At 40.2% G+C, this 13309-nt stretch overlaps 1 protein-coding gene across 11 annotated transcripts in view; it reads right to left on the bottom strand.

Annotated features, from left to right (window-relative positions):
* The window catches only part of ARHGEF28 (Rho guanine nucleotide exchange factor 28), a 128588-nt gene that overhangs the window by 42916 nt on the left and 72363 nt on the right, over positions 1-13309 (bottom strand). For 9 of the 11 annotated variants that reach the window (XM_074533317.1, XM_026794338.2, XM_074533324.1 and 6 more), the window contains 5 exons: positions 11341-11471; positions 8569-8870; positions 5942-6086; positions 4545-4656; positions 226-298 (listed from right to left, as the gene is read on the bottom strand). In XM_074533317.1, the coding sequence (XP_074389418.1) occupies positions 226-298; positions 4545-4656; positions 5942-6086; positions 8569-8870; positions 11341-11471 (763 nt within the window). The remainder of the gene's footprint in view (positions 1-225; positions 299-4544; positions 4657-5941; positions 6087-8568; positions 8871-11340; positions 11472-13309) is intronic. The other 2 variants (XM_074533318.1, XM_074533325.1) reach the window with 1 other exon arrangement.

Raw genomic sequence — 13309 nt, forward strand, 5'->3', positions numbered from 1 at the left:
CCTACAGTGGACAGGAGCCCCAGCAGCAGGCAGCAGCCCATCCCTGCTTTGCACATCCCAGTAAATCCCTGCTGTAGGATGTGTGCAGTGAGAGCTGGGTTGAGCTTGGCACACGGTTAAAGCATGAGTTCACAGAAGCCAGGAGCCTCTACCCCACTGCTCAAAGCCCACGTGGAAGGAAGGTCTCTTGCCCAAGGGCTCCCTAGATGGCATTCTGGCACAGACCTGCTGCCGGCTCTCCGTGACACACACCCGTACCTTTGCTCCCGGCACTGCTCGGGCAGGCTGTACGCGCACTCTGCAAGACACAAACAGCCACAGGGCACTCACACTGCAAGCTCATCTGGCTCATTTCAAACTCACAACCTCCACCAAGCCATAAGGCTACCATGGAGGGTTTGCAATGTAATTTGAAAATCAGGAAGGCAAAAGCATACATATATTAGAAACAGCTTTTTCTAGGTTAAGACCACTTCCTACTAAGCTTTTAGATGACAGGCTCTGACAGAACTGAGAAGGCCAGTCCCTGCAAACAATTCATGCTGTTTTTAACAGCAGCATAAATTATTTCTTTTGTTTTTCTTAACAACATAGACTTGAATGACTCTCCCTTCATTTTGCTTTTCATATAATTTGTTATAAAATATCTTAATGACATTATTCTATCATTTGCAGCTACATATCTTATGCAGCTTTATTAAAAAAAATCCTTCTACACAAAGAGGAATACTACTACCTTAAGTATTGTCTAGGATGTTTAATGTTCTACAAATTTGTATCTTCAACAATTCTACGATTCTATAAACACATGACCCAAGGCGATACTTTTCACAAGCTCTCTAAAAAGCAAAATAAAAGAAAAACAATTCAGTTGGGTTGTTTTGGACAAAAATAAGCCCAAAACTGTAGAGAACACTACCATTTTCAAATTAAAAGCCACTTCCCTTTTGCAGATGTTTTTAGCAAAGCTACCACAGGTACGGTTCAGAAAGATACGTGCTTGCTTAAGTCAAAGCACCAGACTGTGCTTTCTTTGAAGTTAGATACAGGCTTAAACACTCTTCAGAGAAATGCAGACATCAGGTTAGCAAGAGCTAGAATATTTACCAAAGAGGCAGCAAAACAAAATGGGCATTTCAGTTAGCTGTCAGGCACAATCTGTGCCACAGGAAGCTTCTGTAAGAAATCAACACCGCATAATCATAGGAGATGTCTCATGCAAAACAGCACCGTGGAGCTGAGACTTGGAGAGTGTAAGGGCCTGGAGGAGGAATGAGCCACTGTTCATGAGCACACCATCTACAGAGCAGGCACAAATCCTTTACTGTTACAGCCTGGTAAAACCCTGTCAAATAAAGGCAGGTAATATGTTTTAAATCTGAGCACATTTTAAAGTTTGCACAAGAAAAGGATGGTGTTTTGCCTCTTTTTTTCTCATATTTTGTGTGGAAAAAAACGTCCTGCTGTCATTCTGAATTCATCGGAATTAGCTTAGATTTTTTTGCAATGTGCAAGGGCAGCTGCATCTCCTTCTTGCACAGCTAAGCCCTAAGCAAGATGTCCAAAGTGTTGGCAGCTAAGCAGAGGTGAAGGGGGAGGTCTTCCATGTGCAGACGCCTGCACAGGCCCAGACATAATCCTGCTACAGTCCACAGAGATCAGGATGAACTACTTGAGCCAGCTTCTTGGACCAAGTTCCCAGGCTAGTTACACACCCAGATAAAACTGCTCGAAGTGAGCACAGGTGTGCCTGCCTCACACAGTAATCACCACTGCTAGCTGCTAAACACTGTGTTCAATGCTCCCATACTTGGAAAATGCTGGCAAAAAGAGGCACAGTGCAGGAGGTGCTGGTGGAAGGAAGTGCCGGCAGGAAGCTCAGCAGACCACCACCCTCCCTCCCAGCATTACACTGCATCTGTGGTGCAGGCGTAGAACACCCTGCTTCTAAAGTCTGGACAAGAATGGGCTTCCACCTTCTCCAACAATGACTGTCCCATAAGGAAGAGAAGAAAGAATGAAAAGAAAATGGACCCAAGCCCATACTAAATCAGGGCAAGTAATGATGTCTGGGTGAAACTTAAGGGGCTGTGACACCAAGAAAGTCCCTCAGCTGCGGTATCAAAGGAATTCTAAGTTTAAGCATGATGCAGGGCTTTACTATTCTGCTAGCTTTTAATTCTGTGAGCTTCTAGCTTTTTCTTCTAGTCTTTTTCAAAGACTTTTCACCTAAAGCGTTGAATATAAATACTTACAAATACTTTAGGAGATGGATGAAAATACAACATAGCTGCATCCTGCAGGCTGCAATACTTACTCCTTTACAAGGTGACATGAAATCATACCGTGAGTTTGAGTAACATGATAGAAGTTATTTGCTGCACTGCTTAATTCAGTTTCTTAGGAAAAAAGAAGCCTGCAGACATTGTGTATCTCACCCCCCCAACAGTTTTTGAAGTTAAATGCTTTCAAAGTTAATGACACCATTTTCACCCTTTTTGTATGTTTCATTCACATTGAATGTCGAATAATCAGAGTGGTTAGGGTTAGAAAGGCCACTCTGTATCACTTATGATCAATCCTAGTTTAACCAGGGACACCACAGATAACTGGAGGTTTGCAAGTGTGATGCCCATCTACAAGAAGAGTCAGAAGTGGGATCTGGGGAACTACAACCTTGTCAGCCTGACCTCGGTGACCTCAGTGCTAGGGAAGGTTACGGAATAGAGTATCTTGAGAGTGACGACTGGCACATACACGACAACCAGGTCATCAGGCCCAGCCAACTGAAAAAGCTGGCAGTTCATGGCTTGGACAGGTGCACTCTGCTGGATAAAAAACTGTCTGAACAGCTGGGCCCAGAGAGTGGTGGTGAATGGAGTTATATCCAGTTTTGAGTCTGTCAGCAACACTGTTCCTTACGGGACAGCACTGAGGCCAATTGTGTTTCGTATCTTTAACACTGACCTGATGAGGACACCAAGTGCACTCTCAGGCAGTTCACAGATGTCACAAAGCTGGGTGGGAATGCTGATCTGCTGGAGGGCAGGAAGGCTCTGCAGAAGGATCTGGACAGGCTGGATCATGGCTGAGGCCAATAGTGTGAGGTTCAACAAGGCCCGGTGCTGGTCCTGCCCTTGGGTCACAACAACCCCAGGCAGCTCCACAGGCTGGGGCAGAGTGGCTGCAAAGCTGCCCCAGGAAAAGGCCCTGGGAGTGCTGGTGGCAGCAGCTGAGCATGAGCCAGCAGTGCCCAGGTGGCCAAGAAGGCCAATGGCATCCTGGCCTGTGCCAGCAATGGTGTGGCAGCAGGAGCAGGGCAGGGACAGTCCCCCTGTGCTGGGCACTGGTGAGGCCACACCTCAAATCCTGTATTGAGTTTTAGGCTCCTCACTCCAAGAACATTGAAGTGCTGGAGTGTGTCCAGAGAAGGGCAACAGAGCTGGTGAAGATTCTACAGAGTAAGTCATATGAGGAGCAGCTGAGGGAGCTGGGGCTGTTTAGGCTGGAGAAAAGGAGGCTCAGGGGTGACCTTCTCACTCTCTACAGCTGTCTGAAAGGAGCGTGCAGCCAGGTGGGGGTCGGCCTGCTCTCCAAGTCTACAAGTGACAGCACAAGAGAAAAGGCCTCAAACTGCTTCAAGGGAGGTTCAGGATGGACATCCTGACAGAAGAATTTGCTCATTGAATGGGTAGACCTTGGAGTAATTTCCAACCTTAATTAGATTATTCTATCTAGTTCCAACCCCTCTGCCACAGACAGAGATGTCACCATTAGACAAGGCTGCTCAAAGCCCTCTTCAACCTGACCTTGAACACGTCCAATGATACAGCTTCCAAAACTTCTCCAGTTGTCCACTGTGGCTTACATGTCCTGTCTCTAGTGAAAAACTGAAGGTATACTGGAGTGAGAAACAAGCTGGAAGTATGGCAATGGACAGGCTTTTTTAAAATATAACCCGTATCCTTACTGAGAAAAGTGTGTGTTGTCTTCTAAACATGAAACTATGTGTCTGGAAATAAAGCATGTCAGACACAAGTCATAAAAAATTACAAGCTTCTTTCAGAGACATCTCTGACTCTACTTGATGAAGTGGGTGGGTTTTGCTTCCCAGCCTGTAAAGATACCACAGCCCACCTGTGTTTCAGAGATTGCTTAGGATCTGTGGGAAGCTGGAACCATCTGTCCTATTTGATGCCTCTTCTGTATCATTCTGAGCTTCCTCCTGGTCTCTGTCAGACACTTAGCAGAAGGCTAGGGTAAGGATCTTCCAATGAGAGGATTATTGCCCTTGTTTATATTCGTTTCTGTGGCTATTGCTCTCTCCATTTGTATGCCCTGTCAAGGACAGTCGCTGTATCATGGGGGCATGATGGGACTGTAGATGGGAGAAAATGGAGGGATGATGGTGGGGCTACCATCTAGTAACTACTACTAGCCCTGAAGGAGCTACCAAACACACACCCTGGTGAGCTCTGTAAAGTAACATCAGCACTGGGCCTGAAGTAGGCAGGTATTGAATAATGTAAAGCCAGAGAACTGACCTCCATTTGAATCCCCAGCTCCAAAATCACGAGGAATGCGAGGTCTTCCCACCACACCTTTGGATGAGGAGTAGGAATAGGAGCGTGACCGAACTCCAAACACTGTGCATTCCTATGAGAAATTGCAGCAAATGAAATCTTGTGTCATTTTGAACTGCATCAGCAACAAAACCAAAATAAATCAGGAAAAACTGACCAGTGAATTTTCTTGGCTTCAAGTTGAATTTTTGACAACTTCATGTGAATTCCTAGGAAGTCTGCCATACTTTCACCATGACAAATTTTTGTATGCTACAGGAAATAAGTTATGGGTGCAAGTTTGACTAAGAGAAAAAAAGAAAGCTTGCATTCTTCTCCAATTTGGTAACCGGTGACATCCACACAGTATTGCTGGCCATTACTTCTGATGACCAAGCTATCTCCTTTTACCAGGAAGGCACTGATCTTATTTTGATACTTGAACAACATTTCATGGAGACTTTGGCCATGCTTTAGTAATTACTGATGTCAGAGTTTCCAAAGAAAGGAGCTGACCTCTTTTTCTCTTCTGTATGTTGTTTTTTGCTTTTTTAATCATTATCATATTTGAAAACATTTTCCACTTACCAAATATCTCAACAATAAGACCTGAAAGGAAATCCCCTAATTTTTGATACGTCATTTACACTTAAATAGAGACTATTCCTAAAACTCCTGTAAAATGCTTACCTTATTGGTTTTTAAAGTAGCCCTATCATAATTAATTTTTTTGCTGAACTCTTTTTCTCCCTTCATGAAATCATTTGCTGAAGGTGAGATAAAGTTCTACAGTGGCAGAAAGTGCATCTAAAAAAATCATAAAGAATCTCTGCAAACAAGAAATAACTCTATGTATGTGTCTGAAGACCTCAGAAATGACACCATGGTCTAATGAAAATTAATGCAGATAGGACACTTCAGAAAACCAAAACAAAGAGATTTACATCAATCAGTGGACACCCCAACTGAATTTCCCTGAGTGTAGAAATTGTTGTAAAACAGGCGGCAGGCTAGTTTTACTCTTTACAAACCATTACTCTCTCACGTAACTAGAGCTGGTTAAACATTTTCTCGCTAAATATATTTTGGTTAAAAAATGCTGATTCCCTGAACCTGAAACATTTTCTTTGAAACACTTCCGTTAGATGGTGTGTTTTTTAAAGCTGAGGTAAATCTCTGATGGACACTTTCTTCCCATGGCAGGTGCCCAGCTCAGCCACACCCAGTTTCAGCTTCACAACTCAATGTGAGTGGTCCCTGGAGAGACTAGGACTGCCAGCTGGGAATTCATCTTTCTCCTTCAGATTCAGACGTTTCTCGCACAGTTTCAGTGATTTACTTAAAAGGAAAACAATTCAAACCAAGACAGGGTCAAATACCTTGGGCTGCAGACTGGTAGTTAAGTCCAATCCATCTCTGCTAGAAGCCATGGCCTCTGAAGAGCTGAGGGGACGGTAGTGAACATGGGATCTGTCCGACACACCTCCACTTCCATTGTCTACTTCAAGGTCATCAAGACTTGAACTGAAGAAGACAACAAAGTCTTTAACTTTCCTGAGTTCCTCACAGCAATTTACTTCAACCTTAATGCGATAAGCAAAGTTCTGGCTGAATCCTCTGACCAATGACAGCCCAAAGCACCATGACTATGTCAGGTAAACCATGCCCTGAGGTGTCCCTCAGGTCCGCAGCCCCCTGGTCAAGGCAGTCAGTTTCCCTGTCCAGGACCCTCTGACGCAGTCTCACAGATCTACAGTGCAGGTATCTGCATCACCCAGGATCACACACACTCCCACCATAGCCAGCCACCTCTGGATCATGAGTTTTAGACACATGCTCAGCATCTCCCGAAAAATAAAATTTTTTGTTCCAGGCATAAACCTGTCTCACATCAAAGAAGATAAGGAGAGCTGAGACAGTAAGGGGAACAGAGAGAACTACCTCAGATTTTAGTATACATGAGTAAAGATGGATACTATGTACGTGTGTGTATTTGGAAGATATGACATGGCTGTTAACAGACATTTTTATCTACATCTATGACTTCATGACAGAAGATGGAAGAGAAAAACATGAAGAAGAGATTAAGGAGGGTCTTGAGATAGTTTATGAGGTTCAGTTCAAAAGACAGACGTCAAAAAACATAGAGAGCAACAAGCACACTGAAAAATCTCTGGCTAAATCAATATGTCAAACACATAGAGACTACTTTATTGGAAAAGGTTCCTGAACAGGAGAGTGCACTAAAGCTGCACAGCAGTATCAGAGTTTTCCTGGATGAGGCCTGTTACCTGCAAGAGCAAGTTCATGGTCCCTTCATTAGAGTGTGAAAGGAATGGTTGACTGCTTGCAATAGCATTCCAGCCTTGCAACATAAAACTTTAAATTATGTGTGGTATTTCTAAATAGCCAGAGTTCCTACCACGGATAATAGCACAAAAATTCCTTCACACACCACTACTGTTTTGAAGCACAAATCTATCACTACTGTCTGAAACTGCTTCATTATTACAATTCTGGGGACAATATTTTGCAATGTTTCAGAATAACAGCCCACACGACATATCAGAAGCAACTTATATAAATGCATTATCAGTTACTGTCACATGTTAAAATTGAAAAAGCAGTACATGTCTGTGTCAACAGACAAGTATCCATGACTTACTGTGGTAACTTCTCTAGGGAAATTCTCTGACATAAGAAGCTGGTTTAAGAACAGAATAACATATTATTGGTCTTATTTTATGCCTAATATTTGGATCAATTACATATGTCATATGACATATTAAGGCAAATCACATGTCTCTGAAAATTTATATACACTCTTATACAGGTGTATATATTTATATACAGTTCTCATACAGGAACCTAACCAAGGTCTTAAAAAGGGTGGGACTGTTTAAAAATATATAGGACAAAAATGGTTCTGACTAGAGGCACAGGAAGATTACAGTATTCTACATGACATTCCTATAGCTAGCAAGAAAAAGCAAACAAAAAAAAAACCCCAAACAACAACAAACACCAAAAAAAGAGTGTGAAAGAAAAACTCTGCCTGACATTTATTATATTATCTGTGTTAAAAATTCCTGCTAGTGGCACTTCATAGTTGCATAAGAAACTCAGAATTAAGGTAGAGAAAATCCTATTGCCCATTTTAAATAATAATTGGCTGGCCCTTCTCTTCCTTGCTGCTTTTACATAGATCTGATGCTCTACTTCCAACTAGTCCTAATACTCCCCAGAAGGTGGGAGCAAGACTCAGATTTCCTCCTGCATAAGAAGGAATCTTGTCTATTCAGAGAAGTAATAAAGCTTTTTCATCAAGAAAATTTATTGTTAAATTGTTTAATTTTAAATTAATTGTTAAAAATCCACGTTTAATGACCAAAATTATAGTTCCATCTTCAAAGCTCTCTGCATTTCTGAAGCCGTTTGGAGAAGGGTCTTCAGACAAATGGCAGCAAACCTTGGGTACCAGCCATGGAGAGGAAAACAGTCTGAACCTAACAGCAGATACACTCTGCACTGTGTCTTTTGAGATAAATACCTATGGAATCAGGAGGCCTTCTACAGGCCTATTTAAAGACTTGAAAGATTCCCAGAGAGTTCAACAGATTTTGGATAATTTTCTTAACGGAACATATAACTGAGGAAAACCACACTGAAATTCTGTTACCTGTCAAAAATGCCACAATGGCAGTGACAGTGAAGAGCTGATTCTTTTTTTTATTTGTCAAGACTATTTGCATACAAGAAATAAAGGTATAAAAGTATCCATTTGCATTCAAGATACATTTACTAAGAAGGCATTTTTATGTGTTAAAAATGTCTTCACAGCTATTTTATGAAAATAGATTATTAGGACAATAAATATTAGTGAAGAAAAATAGAGATTTCACTCCAATAATACTAGTTATCACTTCAGATTCTGCTTCACCTTTTCAAACAAAAGGTGGTAATAATTAATCCTTATTCTGGCCATACCATCAAGTCAATTCCATACCTTCTTCTTTTCATGTCAGCATAAAGTTGGCCCCGATCCTTAATAAATCCATGGGTCTTGAATGGAAGATATGAATCTGCTACATACAGATGAGAAGATGAAATGCCATGTCTTAATAAAGTGTTTTCTTCTCTCTTTACTGGCCTTTGACGTTCTTCATTTGGGAGATACATAAATTGATCATTCTCCTCAAGGGAGGGAGACGAAGAGCTCGTATCCATCGGGACTGAGTTGGTAGAGTTCACACACATTTCACTGCTGACACCAACTCCATGAATGTAGTTAGGCTTTAAGTCTCCAGCCTGCAGGTAAAAAATGAGTGCTGGTAAGAGGCAACAACATATTGTTGACATATTGTCAGGAAGCAAGGACCTGAGAAGTTTGCCATTTTATTTATGGCTATATGTTTTGTGGGTTTTTTCCCTATTTCTTTATACACCACATGAATTTAAGGCAATTTATATGACTAAGGGATTCTGGACTTTGCATTCCTTTTTTTTTTCCTAATTAGAGCAGCAATTAATTAGTATTTCCAAGTGTTCTGAATTTATCATTCATATTTATACATTTTATTAAATGTACTGATACAAATATTTATAGATTTTATTTAAAAACTATCCTTAAGCTGAGCAAAAAATATGCATAATACATTCAAGTGGGAGACATATGGAAGAGAATTCAAACATTGTGCAATTTAATTTGGAAAAATCAGCCTACACATCATGCACTTTTAATTTTTCAGCACCAGTTTCCTAAGCTTTGAGATAAATATACATGACCTGGAACACAGTTTCTCCAGGGAAGGAAGGGAAATTACTCTTATTTTTGCAATTAAGCAATTTGGGCCCTGAAGCACCTCTCCTTTTGCAAAAAGACAGGAATGGATTTGGAAATTCTATTTTCTCAGGTACAGGGATCAGGATTTGGACTCTAGTCACAAATAATTCCCTGTTGACTCTGCAGAAGATACTAAAATACAGTTCACTGTTAGTCTTTTAGCTTGAGGCAACAGTCATGTAATTAGATACTGAATAATACTGAAAAGTCACATTGCCAGTTAAAACACTCAATCTCCAAAAACCACCTGTATAAAGGCAAGAATAAAGGAAGGACTGCAAGCGTCTCTAAAGCCCTGCTGTTTCTGATTGCTACTTCCTCTTTTCGAGTTCCTCTTGAGATGTTCTTTCAACCCCATCTTAATTATGCTTCTCTTAGTAAAAGACAGGAAGAACTGCTGACATTTTCACAGCAGCCCACATTTGCATTCAAAGCTACAGCACATGCAAGTGTGGAAATACTTCTGTTGCGCTGTGCACATGACACACACGAAGGTAAAATGCTTTTCCCAGGTCTTATGCAGCTGTTTCCCCCTGAAAAGTTATCCTGTCTGGGCAATGTTCCTCCTCAGCACCAGAGGGATCTTCTCCAGCAGCCACTCTGGCTCCTGCTGAGTGGTGCTTAAGGGAGAATTTGGCCCCAGTCAGTAACTTTAAAAAGCAGAATGTGGCCACATAGCGAGCAAAGGTTAGCAACCCAAGCTGAAGGCCCCCTGAGCAATACACTAGGGTAACATCTCCATCTGTAATTGAGATGCAGCTCTGTCCTTCCAACCTCGATATTGTTCAAATCAAGGGTTCAAAGACTGCACTTTATAGCCCCCTGACAGATGCTCACTTATGCGTCATTATTGCATACATTCATCTCTTACATTCATCTGTAATATATATTACAGATATATAGATATGTTTATATAGATAAATATATAGATATACTACAGATATATATGTAATCCATACTACATCTCTTCTGTGCATTTTGAACACAAAAAAGCCTCTGACTCAAACTTCCATCTCAGCTGTCACATGAACTGGATCTGCAGTGAATGCACTGGGTGAAGTGTTTCAGGCAATGGGGTACGGGTGGGCAGGAGGCAAAAAAGGGGGGAAAAATCACACTTGCAACATCTTAGACTTCTAACATTATCTGATAATTTCTTACTCCTATATTCCAATATTCAGGCAAGGGAGAGCTCAAAGCAGGTTAGAAATAAATAAATATCTTAAAGCATCACTGAAAAATAGCTACGCACCACCAGAATCTGGCATCTCTTTAGCTAGACCAAGCCACCACACACAAGTTGTGACTAGTCAGACTCATGCCCACATTTTAAATTATGGTATCTGAGTGCAACATGAAAGAAAGATTCCAGGTGCAACACAGCGATGTAAAATGTCACTTTAGGTCATCTCCAGTGTTGGTGACAAATCAGAAATGGGAATTCTAGTGAGGACCTCCAATATCAGAATGTTCCATGACAGCTTTAGGACACCAGCTTCACCTTTTCACCAATGTCTTGTTTTTGTTGAGCCTGTAGGCCTCACTGTGAGCTTATAATTAACTTCTGAAATTATCCAGCAAATTCATCTGTACTGTGAATGTACACAGAATTCAGAAATCTGAAATGCACACAAACAAGTAATACTGTTAAGAAGCACATGTTTTTTAGCTCACAAACACACAGAAGAGACAGCCTGCCTTAAGAGTTCTTCCTGCAGTCTAGGGAGATTAATTCCTATAATTGACTGAATCTGTTAAAAGAGACCTCATACAAAGGTTACAAAATATAGCAGAGAAGAGTAAAATATTACTGGTTTTAAATTAAAATTTTATTAATTGGCAGCACTGCTGACAGATCCAGAAGATCCTACTATTATGCAACTAAATTAACCAAAAATGAAGAAAAATTAGCCAGAAGTTCAAATATAAGCTTACTTGGTCTACTACCATGCAGTTTGCATATACTTCATCACTTCCACTCAGCATGGGAGAAAGTCTGGTTGCAGCAAAGAAAGTAGGGGCAGACTTCAATTTCCTAAGAACATCAAGGGTAGAGTGTCTGTGCTCTGGAAAATAAAAAGTATGGGAAATTTTCCATTAAATCTCAAACCATTTCCTTCTCATGTATATGTACTACCATAAAAAATGCAAAGTTAAGCATTAAGAACCAAATCTTAGCATTACAATTTGAGTAATATTTGTGCTACCACAGCAAAATGTGCTCATTTCATAACTGCCCAACATATGCTATATGTTCCAGGAAGCTTACAGCTGTCAAGATTCTCAAGGGTACCACAGAATCATTCACATAAATAAAAAATAAATGTTCCTGTGTATTGGCTAGCAAAAGCTACTATTTTACACCTAAGTAGAACTTTGCAGAGATTTGTGGTTGCAGAAGAATACAGGACAAGATTTATGGGCTGGGAAGAATTATGCATGATTCTGCCTATACATTAAATGCCTGACACTTGATACATTAAATAAATGAAATACTGTTCAACTGCAATCAAATAATGATTCTCCTAAAGTATTCTACCTACTGGCAACCACATAAATATTAATCTTAGACCAAAGAATCAAATTCATGTTCTTAAAACAAAACCAACCAAACAAACAAAAAAACAAAATTTAGAAAAACACAATAAAATTGCAAAAGAGATATAAATAAAATACCACTAATACTGCCTTTACAGAGTGACAGCAATCAAGCAAGACTTGATCCATTAAGAGGATGTTTAGGATGAATACTGCATCTAATCTGCTTTTGAACAGTTTTACCAGAAATCATTAACAGAAATCCAGAGTTTAGTTTTTGAAAGTGTGCTCATGACAATAAATATTAAAAAAAGCTGGACAGGCTGTGTATTTTATGCCTTTGAGCAGGAGAAATCTTGTCCTGCAGGCCCATTTCTCTTAAAACTGGCTATAAGAATGAAGGGTCCAGCATTTGAGCTGGGTTATCTTCCGAATGTAAAACAAGTAAAATTTAACAAAGCACAAAACCAGGCTGCTATAGACTGTGTGAAACTGGGCTAAAAAAATACAGTTCATAATACCGTTTTCCCTAAAACGCTGTAAGGCAAGCATTGCCATTGGAAGTGAATGGAGGCACACTAGCATAAGAATGATGTGATAGAGGAAACTAATCCACACAGTAAAATATCCAAAATCAAACAACTCAATAAATTTAATTTGAGTTTGTCTTTTATTGAATATTATTTTTAAAATATTTTTTATGCTGCATCAGAAATTTATTTTCTACTGAGGTGTAAAGGAAAAGATACCACTAAAGACCTTCCTCACACTATATTAATATAGCAATGTAACTGCTTTTGGAAGGTCACAGAGCCATATAGCATGGTTTGGGTTGAAAGAGAAGTTTAAAGTTTATCTAATCCAACCCCCTAGGCATGCCCAGGGACATCTTTCATTAGATCAGGTTGCTCAAAGCCCATCCAAGATGCTTATAGGAATCAGATTGCAAGAAAATTCATAATAAAAAAAATAGAATTGGATTAGAAACCACACTTATTAAGATCTGGTGCATTTGTTGCTTTGAAAAAAAAAAAAGACCCAGACCACTGCCAAATCTGCAATGATACACCACAGCTTTTATTTAATTTTAAGATTCTATCTCATAAAGCCTAAGAACAGTAACTTCTATACTTAGAGAAAGATGGCAATTCCCATTTAGAAATGGCACAATATGAATTTTTGGTTTCAAGTCCTGGCAGGCCTTGTGGGATCTCATACCATTAAAACATCCTTACGCATCTCATTTTGTTTCTCCATCAATGCAAGAATTTTAACATGATTTTAGTGACTCTCATATTGAGAACTGCTAAAGCTGCAAACCATTTCCTTGTGTCTGACAAGATCCCAAAGCCTTTGTTTATAAATA

This window comes from Zonotrichia albicollis, chromosome Z (genome assembly GCF_047830755.1).
Source record: "Zonotrichia albicollis isolate bZonAlb1 chromosome Z, bZonAlb1.hap1, whole genome shotgun sequence".
NCBI lineage: Eukaryota > Metazoa > Chordata > Aves > Passeriformes > Passerellidae > Zonotrichia > Zonotrichia albicollis.